This window comes from Clupea harengus, chromosome 17 (genome assembly GCF_900700415.2).
Source record: "Clupea harengus chromosome 17, Ch_v2.0.2, whole genome shotgun sequence".
Taxonomy (NCBI): domain Eukaryota; kingdom Metazoa; phylum Chordata; class Actinopteri; order Clupeiformes; family Clupeidae; genus Clupea; species Clupea harengus.
In genome coordinates this window covers 5,502,559-5,516,721 of record NC_045168.1, presented here as the reverse complement: position 1 = coordinate 5,516,721, position 14,163 = coordinate 5,502,559, and the positions used below count along the sequence as shown (strand labels likewise).

At 44.2% G+C, this 14,163-nt stretch overlaps 1 protein-coding gene across 1 annotated transcript in view; it reads left to right on the top strand.

Annotated features, from left to right (window-relative positions):
• The window catches only part of drd3 (dopamine receptor D3), an 18,823-nt gene extending 5,462 nt beyond the window's left edge, over positions 1 to 13,361 (top strand). The window contains exons 3-7 of the mRNA XM_012816061.3: positions 1,373 to 1,509; positions 5,109 to 5,302; positions 7,104 to 7,166; positions 9,859 to 10,258; positions 12,171 to 13,361. Of these exons, the coding sequence (XP_012671515.1) occupies positions 1,373 to 1,509; positions 5,109 to 5,302; positions 7,104 to 7,166; positions 9,859 to 10,258; positions 12,171 to 12,367 (991 nt within the window). The 3' untranslated portion in view covers positions 12,368 to 13,361. The remainder of the gene's footprint in view (positions 1 to 1,372; positions 1,510 to 5,108; positions 5,303 to 7,103; positions 7,167 to 9,858; positions 10,259 to 12,170) is intronic.
• Positions 13,362 to 14,163: the final 802 nt, after the last annotated feature.

The following is a 14,163-nucleotide window of genomic DNA, read 5'->3' as shown; positions in this document are numbered from 1 at the left end:
TTTCAATGAATGTTTGTGTTCTCCATCTGATATGAAAGCTGGGAAAACAAGGTTTACAGATGCATGCAGGGAGAGAGAGAAGGAGAAAAAGAGAAAGAGGGAGAGAGTCGGTGCTGCTTTTTTGTTTCATTGTTCGTCTTTGTTTATTTTCTATGGCTTCACCTCCTTCATCCACTGTTTTCACTATGGAAAAAAGGGAATTAATTACTTCGATAATGACATTGATGGTGATGACAAATTTAGCAATAATAAAACTCCCCGCTCCGAATCAGGTCGAGCTTAATTACCGCTGCCTTCGAATCTCCGCCGCCTGATTCTCAGTAGCGCACACAAATTCAATATTCTTGGCATAAATACCAGTAATTCATTTTTAATAAAGTAATGCTTGTGCCTTTTTATGGGGGATGACAGACTACTTTTTGGAAGAGCTATGACAGCCATTTTCTAAACTCTCACAATTAGAAAATTGATTTAGCTAACCCTTATCAGCATTCAGAATATATGAGGTTGCAATTTCACCCTCCAGCTATTCCTTTCTCGTCTCTTTTCTCTATTTTGATTTCTCTCTGTTTGTCTTTGCCGTTCTCACCCCTTCCTCTATGTATTTCGCTCTCCATTTCTCTCTAACACCCCATTTCGTCTCTCTCACGTTTAGCCTCTTCGATCACTCCTCTATTTATGACTCTCTCTCAGTGTTTCCCCTCGATTCTTTTTTCTCCTTTCACTCTCTTCCTCCTTCTCTCCCCTTCATTCATCCATCTATATCGCATTCAGATTATTTTAGACAGAATACAGAAGAAACTTCTATTGCTTGTTCTCTTACTGTATGCAACATCAGTCTCACTGTCACTGTTGGTGTTCTAAACTGGTCCAAAGGTGTGTGTGATGTCGAAGATGCATAGAGGTAGTAATGCCTGTGTCATATGACATCACCCCCATCTCTCCCCTCTCTCTCTCTCTCTCTCTATCCATCTGTGAATGGAAGTTTTGAGATCTTTGCAAGTACAGTGTTGACGTGCAATAAAACACCTTTCTATCTCTTTCACACACTCCCTCCCTCCCTCCCTCCCTCCCTCTCTCTCTCTCTCTCTCTCTCTCTCTCTCTCTCTCTCTCTCTCTCACTGACCCTCTTTCTCTCTATCTCCCTCTCTTTTTCTTTCTCAGATACGCAGTACTTATAGTTTGTTGTATAAAACCACCGAACCACAGCTCTCTTCTCCCTGTGTGTCTCACTCTCTCACTATTTATCTCTTTTTCTCGCCGTCTCTTCACGCTCTAAGTTTGTCTATTCTGTCTCCTCTCTCACAAATGCTCTCTCTCTCTTTCTCTCTTTCTCACTATCTCTCTCTTTTTCTCTCTCTCTTTCTCTCAGATACACTGCAGTGGTGATGCCTGTTCTGTATAACACCACACACAGCTCTCGTAGACGGGTGTCCATCATGATCGCTTCAGTTTGGGTCCTGGCCTTTGCTGTCTCCTGCCCCCTGCTGTTTGGGTTCAACACCACAGGTGAGCAACGCATTACCTTTCCCTTCTGCAGGCAGAAACAGCAGACACCAGCCTTAAAATGCTGTCAGTCATGTGAGTTGGGTGAATCAATGGATTTCTGTACAGTGCTGTATTCTGGCTATTGGTGGGCCTCTCAGTATAGGGTTAGGGTTAGGGTTAGGGTATTGGTGGGCCTCTCATTATAGGTCACCCTCATAGAAAAGCCACTGAGAGATTCCTGAGTAACCCTATGGGCTGGGGCTCATAGGAGGAGGATGGTGTCTTTTAAGTTTCCCCAAAAACTTGAAATAATAAAAATATATAAACCTTAGAGGCTGTTTCTGCTATTGTTGCCTAGAGCCCGTATGGGTTGTCCCCGCGTGCCGATGGACTTGAAATCTGTCCCTTGGAATCTGGCAGCAATGAATCCTGGAACAGGTCTCTACCAGATTGTGTTGATGATACATTTATTAATGTGGCAGCCACGTCTCTCCAGAGTGATTCATAACATGTGGTGAATTGCTGGTTGAGGATGAAAAATAGAAAGCGACGTGCTGTAAATCCACCGCTCAGCTTCAGCTCAGCCTCAGCGTACTCAAGTGCCAGTTAGTTGAGAGCAGACTGATGGACGTGCAGGGGAAGTTAAAGCAGCAGTGAAAAGCTCAAAGGAAAAAGATTGTTTTAATTAAGGGGCTTGAGGCTAAAAATGTATAAAGTGTGTCAATGATCTCAGAAGAGTTGGTTCTGATCAGAGCAGGACGACTGTGGAAGACGTGAGTCTCGACTGGGACGTCTTGTAGTGCAGTAGAGGTCCCAAATCAAGGATAGATGTAGATCCACTTCAGACTTGGCTTTTGTCTTGGTACCCATAGAGGGGGGAAGTGATCGGATCAGAGAGACCCAGTCCTATCAGCGTTCCTAAGCGCTGGATGATTCACACTGTAGATTTCACACGGCTACAACAGACTAGGAAAGGCTAGTGATGTAACAATGTAACAATGGCCGGCAGGTACTGAGCTGTGAAGTGAGTTAACCTCATTCCTCAATGTTTTCAGAAACACGCTAGAGTCTGATGCAAGTCTAAGAGGGTTTTAGCCCGGCCGAAGGTTCAATCCCGTGTGGAACTGTGCCTGTCATAATGCAGGTTACTCAAATATGTATGAACTGACATAATATGGTAACACTGGTGTAAGCATAGCATGCACCTCAGTCCACTAGTGTCAATAATGCATCAAATCTATGGTCTGCAACTGCCATGAATGAATAACTGGCAAAAATATCATGTTGCACGCCACACTTTTTATTTTGAAACAATCTATAATGCAACAGTGAACACACTCATAATTATTTCATGATAACCTTTCGAAGGAAATATTTATAGGATATGAATACTTCTCTCATATCATGACTATTCTGAGCGTTTTCAACTCAGTGCCTGAAGAATATTTTACTTCGCTTAAGAGCACTGTGGGTGCATGGTGGCTGATGATGTGCAGAGGCTCCAGCATTTGCAAAGCATCATCCTTTGTCTTTGGGCTTCTATTAAGGATAAGAAACAGACAAGAATGGCATCAAAAACTATTTCATGGGTGGTGGATGGGCCATTTACCCTGTCATTTGATCAATGCATGAAAAACATAACATTTCCAAAAGAAGATCATTGTCAGACTTTGTCCCTTACTCTCTATCTCGGTAGACAGCTCATCCATGATACATCTTAAATTGAGTTCTGCAATGTTGTTCTCTTGTGTTTTTTGCAAGGGTACTGCAAAGTTTTAGGACTTTTAGAACTCAGCTACAAGGGTCCAAACCAATGCCAGACCCTGGGAACTCATAAATCCCTAAATTGGCAGAATTGGTTGCATTCTTCTGCCAGTATCCGCTCAGGATAGAGAAAAGGGCGATGTCCTGGAGCCAGGAATGATAATGCTGGTTATGCCAAGTCTTTTTCACTGAAAGTTTACTTTTTGTTAAGGGTGAACATCAATCGATGCACAAAGGTCAAATAAAAGTTTGATGTTTGCCTTCTTAAATTAAATCTTTCTTGTAAAGTCTGTTTTTGTGAAACCTCCTGATTGTAGCTAATCACCTGGTAGTTTAATGGATCTTGTTTCTACCTGCAGTCTTCATGCTTCAAAATGTATTGGACTAATGACTCAGTAGGTATCCTGTGTGAAAACCCATTTCTACAATAAGGAAGTAGTGGGGGGCTACAAATGAGCAATGTGCTAATCAACAACTAGTTTAACTCCTGAGAGAAAAAAAATAACTAAATAAAAAAACATCAGAGGGTCCTCAACCACATCAATCAATCGCTAATCACAAGCTAATCACAAGGCCAACAGTTGCTTATCAGTGGCTGATAATGAAGAGCTGTGGCTTATTGAATATTGGTAGCCTATGTTAGGCCAGGCACCCTTGAAGAGAGACTGGTGCTGTTGAACAGCTAGCTCCTCTCGATCTCTCTGGTGGTGAAAGCTCAGGTCCACCAGAGCGTGGAGGAATTGATGAAGGGGCTGTGGTCAGTCGGGTCATTATTGGGAAATCATGCGGTCATTTCAGCTGCCCCCTCTTATAACCTGGCCATGTTACTGCTGAGGCAAACTACTGTGTGTCTTGTCTGTTTATTGGACAGATTTGTGAGTGGGGTGGTGTGTGTGTGTGTGTGTGTGTGTGTGTGTGTGTGTGTGTGTGTGTTTAAGTATTTCCACTCTGTTTTTTCTCCTTATAAACTAGGATTTGGTGTAATGATTTTATCCTGTGTAAGTCAGTGTGTGCATGTCTAAATGTAGATGTTTTTTGTACGTGTGTGTGTGCATGTGTGACTGTGCTCACACGGGTATGTCTGTGTGTGTGTGACTATTCTCACACCCGTAGGTGTGTGTGTGTGTGTGTTGAAGGGACCGGCCATTTGAAATTTATAGTTAATAAGGATATGCCATAGTCAATAATTCAATGTATATTATACCTAGTTATAATTGTTACTTTTATTTTGGAACTAAAGTTAGAATGTAGTTATTTCTGGTTAGAGAGAGATTGTCCTGGGGAAGGAGGTGTGACAAGTGGTCACCCCCTTCCCCCACCAAAGGGCCTTGTCTCCATGGCCTATTTGAATAGACGGTAACACCCCTTAATGTCAGTGTATTTAACAGACTGTCCCTCAAGGGATAATCAGATGAGCCTGAGGTGAAGCTATGAGTGGACGTTCAAGCTTTGTCTCCCTTGGTTGGCCACCACTGTATAAGATTAAAACCTGGATCTTGACTGACTAAAACCTAAGACTGAATCTTCAATATATGGTATAAATTATATCCCATCAGTGTGTGTGTGTGTGACTGTGCTCACACACATATGTCTGTGGGTGTGTGTGTTTGTGTGTGACTGCGCTCACACACGTATGTCTGTGTGTGTGTGTGTGTGTGTGTGTGTGTGTGTGTGTGTGTGTGTGTGACTGTGCTCACATCCATATATGTGTGTGTGTGTGTGTGTGTGTGTGTGTGTGTGACTGTGCTCACACGCGTATGTGTGTGTGTGTGTGTTTGTGTGTGTGTGACTGTGCTCACACCCATATGTGTGTGTGTGTGTGACTGTGCTCTTACACGTATGTGTGTATTTTCCAGATGACCCAGAGGTTTGCTCCATCTCCAACCCAGACTTTGTCATCTACTCGTCAGTGGTGTCCTTCTACCTGCCCTTCATGGTCACGCTGCTGGTCTACATCCGCATCTACGTTTTCCTCAGGAGGAGGAGGAAGAGAATCGCTTTCAGACAGGCCAGTGGTAAAGTCCAGCCAGGAACAGCCCCTCTGTCTGCGGTAAGAGCTCAATGTGCCGCACACACAGTCAGCACATACACACACACACACACACACACACACACACACACACACACTCCAACAAATGGATATATAAAAATATAAGTATAACTGTAGTTTAGTGTAAACATGTACAGTATGTAAGAAATAGGAAATCATGTAGAACATTTTAAAATCTCTTAACTGTGTGAGTTCATTGAAGCTATGTCCTCCATCAGTCATTTGCTTGTATTTTATTTGGTATATTGTGTAATTTGCTTTGGAGGAAAGCATTAGCAAATTAACAAATGCAAATGTAGATGACAAATCAGCATTACACACACACACACACACACACACACACACACACACACACACACACACACACACACACACACACACACACACACACACACACACATACATACACACACACACACAAAAACACAAATACACAAAGTGTAAGGACAGCCAGTCATAACCTGATAAACATTAGATTGACAGAGAAAGAGTACACATGAACATATGAGCATCATATGAACACACACACACACACACACAACAAACATACACACACACACACACACACACACACACCACACACACACAAACATACACACACACACCCACCCACACAAACACACACATGCATACACAAACTCAAGCATGCTTCACGTAGTTAGTTAACTCCTTCCTTAACCTTGGAAAAGGTTATGGACTCTTGGTACCTTCTTTCCAAAACTACTCTTAATCTATTAATTGATTTTCTTCTGTGCCGACTACATTAAGTACTTTTCCCAGCATTCCTAATGCGAGATACTGTATCAGCAATAGCAAGCCCCCCTCCCCAATCATTGCCCGTGTTTGTATAATTGGCACCAGCACAATCTCGGGAGGAGACCTCAGAGGTCCAGAGTGATTTCTCTATGTCTTCATCACGCATGTACTTAGTGCTAAAGACTTAAGGAGACCCATGGAACAAGTAAACTCCCTCTTCCTCTTTGACATTGGCAGAGGTTACGGACTCTGACTACCCTACAATCAAACCACCCTTAATCAATTCATGTATTGATTTTTTTGGTCAGTGTCGATTAGAATAAGTGCTTTTCTCGAGCTTTCCAAATGTGAGATTGTGTGTCTTAGATAGCTACGGAATCCCACAGAGGGGGCCGTTGGAGCCGATCTCTCTTGGAGATGTTACAGCAAACCATTCTCACTGAACAGTCCAGGAATTTTGGGATGGAGTGTAGATCCTGCTAACTGGAGCAAAATTTGATACGGTTGGGGGGGTGGGTGGTGTTGGGGGGGGGGGGGGGGGGAGAGATGGGTGTTGGGGGAACTGGTAATGGACCGATTCTTTTTTTCTCTCACATTTTGAAGTGATCTATTTTTTCCAGCACATCTAATTTTGATGAAGTCGTGTAGAGTTTACAGCGGAACACCTCATGCATTCCAACAGAGGACTCTAGAATCATGGGATGAGAGATGAAATTCAAGTAGTGCGTAGTTGTGTTTGTATGGAAGTGTTTACACCTGTGTGTGTGTGTGTGCATGTGTTAGTGTGTGTGTACATTTGGTGTATTTATATGTGTGCATGCATGCAAGTCTGTGTGCATGTGTTTATGTGCATATAAGTATTTGTTCAATCCTTTGAGTCTGTGTGTGTGTGTGTTTGTGTGTGTGTGTGTGAGTGAATGAGTGCAGTTGTGTGTGTATGTAAGTGTCTGTGGAGCCTCCTCTCCTCTCATCATCCCTCTTTCTCTCTCTCTCTCTCTCTCTCTCTCTCTCTCTCTCTCTCGTTCTTCTGTGATTTCCTCTCCAGGAGACTTGTTTGCAGGAGACCATGAAGGAGAAGAGAGATCTGTCCCCAATTAGGATTAAAGTGGTGAGTGTGCTTGCATGTGTGTGTACAGAACATTCAGAAAGTCTTCATACCCCTTTGCTTTTCACATATCACCTTTTTACAGCCTAATGCTAAAATTGTCTAAATTAATTTTTCCCCTCATCAATCTAAACTCAATACCCCATAATGACAGCGAAAAACAGGATTTTAGAATTTTTTGCAATTTTTAAAAAAAGGTAAGACTGAAATATCCTATTGACATAAGTAGTCAGGCCCTTTACTCAGTACTTAGTTGAAGCAGCCTTGGCAGGGATTACCGCTTTGTTTTTTTGGGGGGTATGACTCAACAAGCTTTGGCCATCTGGATTTGGGGATTTTCTGCCATTCTGCTCTGCAGATCCTCTCAACTTCTGACAGGTTGGATGGGAACCATCAGTGCACAGCAATTTTCAGGTCTCTCTAGAGATGTTTGATTGGGTTCAAGTCAGGGCTCTGGCTGGGCCACTCAAGGACATTCACAGAGTTGTCCCTAAGCCAGTCCTGGGTTGTCTTGGATGTGTACTTAGGGTCATTGTCCTGTTGGAGGGGGAACCTTTGGCCCAGTCTGAGGTCCTGACCGCTCTGGACCAGGTTTTCATTAAGGATATCTCTGTACTTTCCCTTCTTCTGGAATCTTTTCCCATCTGTACACAAGATCTCTGGAGCTCAGGACCTGGGTCACTCCAGAATCAGAATCAGAATCACGTTTATTGGCATAGTAAGTTTGCAAAAACAAGGAATTTGACTCTGGGTTAAGTGGCTCTCATTGTACTTACACAAAATATACAACACAGCACAAAACAATACAACACAACAGCACAACGGTCTGAAAAATATAAGAAATATATACGGGGAGGAATGGCTTTATACAGCAGCTGTGAACTGTAAATACAACAAGTAGTGCAAAGAGTGGAAAGTGCAAGAAGTGCAGAGATAAATATTAAATTGTAAGAGAATGACGTAAGAAGTACAGTATATACCGCCTGTATAGTTATACAGTAAAGGATGGAATGTATTGCACATTTCGTATTTGAGATACGAAATAAAATTAATCTCGAGATTTGAGATAAAATAAATAAATATGATAAATATAATTGGCCAGGCAGCCAGCTCTAGGAAGAGTCCTGGCTGTTCCAAACTTCTCTCATTAATGAAATATGGAATCCACTGTGCTCTTGGGAACCTTCGATGAAGCAGAAATCTTTTGTAGTCTTCCCCAGATCTGTGCCTCGACACAATCCTATCTCTGAGCTCTGCAGGCAGTTGCTTTGACCTCATAGCAAGGTTTTTGCTCTGATGTGCATTGTCAGCTGAGAGACCTTATATACACGGGTGCGTACCTTTCCAAATCATGTCCAAGCCATTTAATTCACCACAGGTAGACTCCTGTCAAAGTGAAGAAGCATATCAAAAAGATGATCGAGAGAAATGGGAGGCACCTGAGCTAAATTTCAAGTACCATAGCAAAGGGTCTGAATACTTATATCAGTATTTCTGAAATCCCGTTTTCACTTTGTCATTTTTGGGTGTGGAGTGTAGACTGATGGGGCAAACATGAATTTGAAATATTTTAGCATAAGACTGCAACATAACTAAATAAGAAAAGTGAAGGGGTCTGAATACTTTCTGTGTGTGTGTGTGTGTGTGTGTGTGTGTGTGTGTGTGTGAGTGACAGAGGGAGACAGAAAAAGTGTGTGTGTTTGTGTGAGAGCGAGAGAGAGAGACAGAAAAAGTGTGTGTGTGTGTGTGTGTTTGTGTGCAGCTTTGGCAGAAGCAGTCCGTCTGTTGATTCATGCCATACCAGTCTTGCCTGAAATGAGTGCGGGCTAAGTGAGTGATTTTACAAATGAAGTTGGTGGGTTGCTACTGTGAGCTCTTTGGGAGAGCGCGCAGTCTGTTTTTAGCGGTGGCAGTCTTCCATCAGTGCGTCTTGCCCTGGCATTGTCGCCCCAGGGCTGAGAGACAGAGGCAGAGAGAGAGAAAGAGAGAGAGAGAGAGAGAGAGAGAGAGAGAGAGAGACGGAGACAGAGCTTGAAATTTATGATTCTGAAATACAGTCGTGACAAAATGCTTCTCTGGTGCTAAACTCCGGATGCCAGCACTGGGTGACGTACCGCTGTTTGTCACTTCAATTTCCATACGAGCCACAGATCACATCAAAGCTGGAATTTTTTTTGCAAAAAAAATGTTATTAGTGGGGCGTAGAAAGGGCTACGCAATAACAGTTTTTCAAGCTCGGTTGGTCAGGCAATGTGGGATGAAGGACACTGAGAGGGACTGAGAGGGGATGGGATTCAGAGAGGATATTCTCTTATCGGCACCAGGAGAATATGAAGAAAAAGATCAGAGGGGATTATGGGCATAGAGGTGGGAGGGAATCTGTCAGGTTTTGTGGCCACGTGTTGAGAAACACTGATTCTCTCAAGCAAATTAAAGCATCCTGACATTGACCAGCTGTTTGAAAACACTGATTAGAGAAAGATATCTTAATTAGTACAATTAAGGAGTTTGGGCTGAAAATCATTAAGCATTTTACTTTTTACCACGGACGTTTTGGTCCAACAGAGGGTTCTAGTTGTGGGTGTTCTATGAAGAACCTTTAGTTCTTCTGAGAGCATGCTTTCATATTAGCCTAAACAGCATATGCAGAACTTATCATAACATCATTGGAACCCTGTCATGTTTTATCACCTAGGAAACCTCGGACCAGCCTCCCCAGGCCAGGGCCCGCCTCCTCCCGAGCTTCCTGCGGCCTAAGAAGCCGCGCACTGCCCCTGTGGAAAACTCACTACTGCCCCCAGTCGACCTCCAGAACTACTGCAGCATCAGCCATGCCTCCTTTGCTCGCACTGAGCAGGTGGGGCCCCACGAAGGGGAGGAGGAGGAAGAAGAGGAGGAGGAAGGGTCCACAGGGGAGAGGACGAGTGGTGGCCTTACTCTGAGGCGGAGCTGTGAGGTGAAGGAGATATCAAACGGGCGGACGCACACCACGCTCCGACCGGCGTCGGGTCCCATGACCCAACTGAGTCAGCTCCGGAACAGGAACATGCAGGCGCGGGAGAGAAAGGCCACACAGATGCTGGCTATCGTGCTGGGTAAGGATCTGACCACAGGGCAACCTTCACAGTAGAAGTCCAATAGATTTGAAATACATTTTAAACAGTACTTCAAGGCTTAGGGAGTGCACATAAGGTTCTTTTATGGGGAAACAGGGGAACCGAAGGGAACAGGGAACAGAAGCTTCTTTTATGGGGAAAGATGAGCAGTGTGTAATAACTGGGTGCTAAAAGGTTCCCTGTCTGATGTTATAGTTTTCAGTGAATATTGAGAAGTATATTGATGCCAAACTAAGAGCAATGCATCTCAGGAGCATCTCAATGCATCTTATACACATATTTATTCATTTATATTTGATGTTTCACCTTCCTATTGAAAGTCATCTCTGTCACTTATCTACTCTTGACTGTAATTATGTCCTATGAATAATAGAGCCTGGATAATTCAAATCTCTTGAATGATTTGAAATGCCAAGGGCATGATCATGACAATAACAGATAGTTCAGTATTGTGAAAACATGAGTGGTAGGATCAAAACACATTCAATTCAATTCAATTCAGTGTATATAGCGCCAATACAATAAAATTGTCTCAAGGCGCTTAAATTGTCTCAATGATGATGACCAAACCATATGCAGTTGACAGGAGAAATGGGGTAATCAGCAAAAAAGTCTCGTAGTAGTAGTAGTCCCAAGAGGAGAGTTCCTAAGAACAGAAGCAGGACAGATAGGCAGTTTGCACTGGAATTATATATTTATATAACAAAATTGATTTCAACATTGATCTTCTGTTGTGTTTGGATGTAGGTAGTCCAACTGGACAGATCCCCCTCCCGCTCCCCCTCCCCACTCACACATACACAGGATGTTGATGTGGTATTTATTATCGGAGAGAGTTTGCAGCTTGAGGTATTAGATTTCAAAACAGATGAAACCAGGTTTGGGATATTGCTTAAATCCTGTTTTAATATTTTTACGAACTCAGTGACATTCAAAAGTGATTTTGGGAATAATCCAAAGATCAGCACTTGTGCTCGATCAGCAGTCTAACTTTGGGACGTTTGAAGCTTTAGTGCCACAGAGTGAAACAGTGATATTAATGCCCGAGGACCCCAACCACAACTTAAAAAAAAAAATGGAAGAAACCAATTTTCTGCTATTTAGTCTCATTCATACAGTCTGAGCGGCTGCCTACCTTTGACGCTGCCCGACGTTGACTCTCGACATTGATGGTAATCCAAGATGTCTGCTTAATTGGACAGAAAATTAGTCCGCACACACAGCAGATGCTTTTCAGCTGTGCGCGGGGGCTCAGCTGGGTCAGCCCCGAGCTAATTGGTCGGACACGGTCATGTGACCAGGCTCACTTTTGCTTGTGGTATGGACTGAAGACTTCTGTGCCTCTGAAACGCCTTGGGAAATGAGTGTTTTGTGTGTGTGTGTGTGTGTGTGTGTGTGTGTGTGTGTGTGTGTGTGTGTGTGTGTGTGTGTGTGTGTGTGGAGGGATGGGGTGGTGGTGGATGTTTGACTTCCTCTCAGTCTCAGTGAGAGACACTGACATCCAGCCTTTGATGTGCCCGTGAGCCGAGCTGAGATGCCACTCACCTGCCTATGGAGCTTTAACACAGGGGTTAATGAGGGTGGAGCAGCTCGTTTGATGTTTTAATTAATAAGTTCATGCACAATCTAATATTCTGATTAGAATTACTGTGCCCTATGTATGTATTTGGGTATGGGTGACTGTCTGTATGTGTGTGTACGTATGGCTGTGTGTGTGTCTGTCTGTGTGTGTGCGTGTCTGTGAGTTTGTGCATTTGTATCTATGTGTGTGAATGTATGCTTATATATATGCATTTGTATCTATGTATGTGTATTTATTTATTTATGTGTGTCTCTGTGTGTGTGTGTGTGTGTGTGTGTGTGTGTGTCTGTGTGTGTGTGTGCGCTGCAGGGGTCTTCCTCATCTGCTGGCTGCCCTTCTTTGTGACTCACATCCTGAACACACACTGCCAGACGTGCCGCATTCCCCCCGAGCTCTACAGCGCCTTCACATGGCTCGGCTACGTCAACAGCGCTCTCAACCCCGTCATCTACACCACTTTCAACATCGAGTTCCGCCGCGCCTTCATCAAGATCCTCACCTGCTGAGCCTCCTGCAAGGCCTCCAGGTCACACTCGTCGCAGAACCCGGGGAGGAACACAGAGAGAACGCAGCAGGAGCGTAGGGACGCAAGGACCCCCTCCTCAGGAAGTGACTGAGTGTAAAGAGTCGCTCGCCAGCACCTGCCTCGCTTCCATGGCAGGGTGCACTCGGCCACTGTTGACACAAAATGGAGCCTGTCAGTGTTATCTCTCCAGGGGAGTAAAGACTATCAGCTGGAGTCTGGGCGCTTGAATTGACTTCACTCTGAACACCAACTTAAAGTGCAGGTGTTTCATTTGTGGTGCAGCGATCCGTATCTTGATGTAGTGACTTGCCGAGAAGAGCTCAAAGAATGTGAGGGACACAATGTGAATGTTTCTCCCATTTCCTGTACCCAGTACCTTTAGTACCTCAAGACTGGCCAATCACAGGCAACCCTCGAACCCAACTCGCAACGTGCCATTAAGTCTACAACCTCTCTCACAATGCTCAGCCATAAAAGAATAAATCCGCCATCTTGCCGTCGTGCTCGTTTGGATTGTTGTGTCCTCACAAAAACTCTGCAGATGCTTGTCGCGTCACAGCGCCTATCTTTAGCTGTCCATTGCTGCCTCAAACACGTGTTTCAACACTTCAGCTGTCTTTGAAGAGTTTTTTTTCAGTTTATGTTGGCGTGTTTGAGATTATCGGTCACATCACTGTGGAGGCATTTTTCCAGGCGTTGGAGAAATTGCATGGAATGTCTTCAAGGAATTTCCAGATTTGTTGCAGGGACCGTAAGCCATGGCGTGATTGACAGACACATGGTGCTTAAGAAGATCTGAGAGTCCCCCCCGATGCCTTTGATAATGGCTTCCCTGGCAGGCATGGCCCTGTGATCTGTCACCGTATCGGACTCGGGAGAATAGTGGGAAATGGGAAGGACTGTCATGGAGGAGGAATATATATATAAAAAAAAAACGCTTCTGTGTTGTGTAAATAAAACTTAATGGATACATGGCATGCCTGCTAGTGAACTCTCTATCTCTCCCTCTCCCTCCCTTTACACCCCTCTCTCTCTTTTTTGCTGTTTTTCTCCCCTCTCTCTTTTATGCGCTCTCCTTCACTTCCTCTCTCCCTTCTTCTCCCCCTCCTTCACTCCCTTCCTCTCTTTCCTCTCCCCTTTTAATTTCTTTCTCCCTCTCAATCTCTCTCCCTTCTCTCAATCTCTCTCTCTCTCTCTCAGCCTCTCTCTCCCTCCCTCCATCCCTCCGCTCCTCTGTGTCCTCCTCTGGCTCGTCTGATAGTGGCATGTTGAGTGAGCGTTAGCAATAAGGAGGCGAGTGAGCAGTGTGGCGCAGCAGTCCCTGCTGAAGTGTCATTTTAGGGCGAGACACAGCTGGACCCCAGCTGAGCAGGGCTGAAGATGAATCAAGCTGCACGCAGACGAAAGAGAACAACACTAAGTGCAGCACATGGAGCTTCAGCGAAAGAAGCAAAGAAAGAAAGAAAAGAAAGAAAGAAAGAAAGAAAGAAAATGCTCCCTTTAACACTGACAGAGGGAGAAAATACAGTTTACAGCCAGGTCTGCATTTGTGTTCAGTCAGTTGCGACCCTCTTCCACGCTTCCAACTCCTGTGGGAGCGCGGCTGTCAGGCAAGCCCGATATCAACTCCTGAACTTTGCAGTGTTGGCTGGTTTTGTAGACACAGCTGCTGTATACAAATGGCATTTCTTTCCTCATTCATACATTTCCCATGTATGAATGCAGAAGTGTGTCTCACTCATGGAAATGTATGATAACCAACAGATCTCTGTGAGG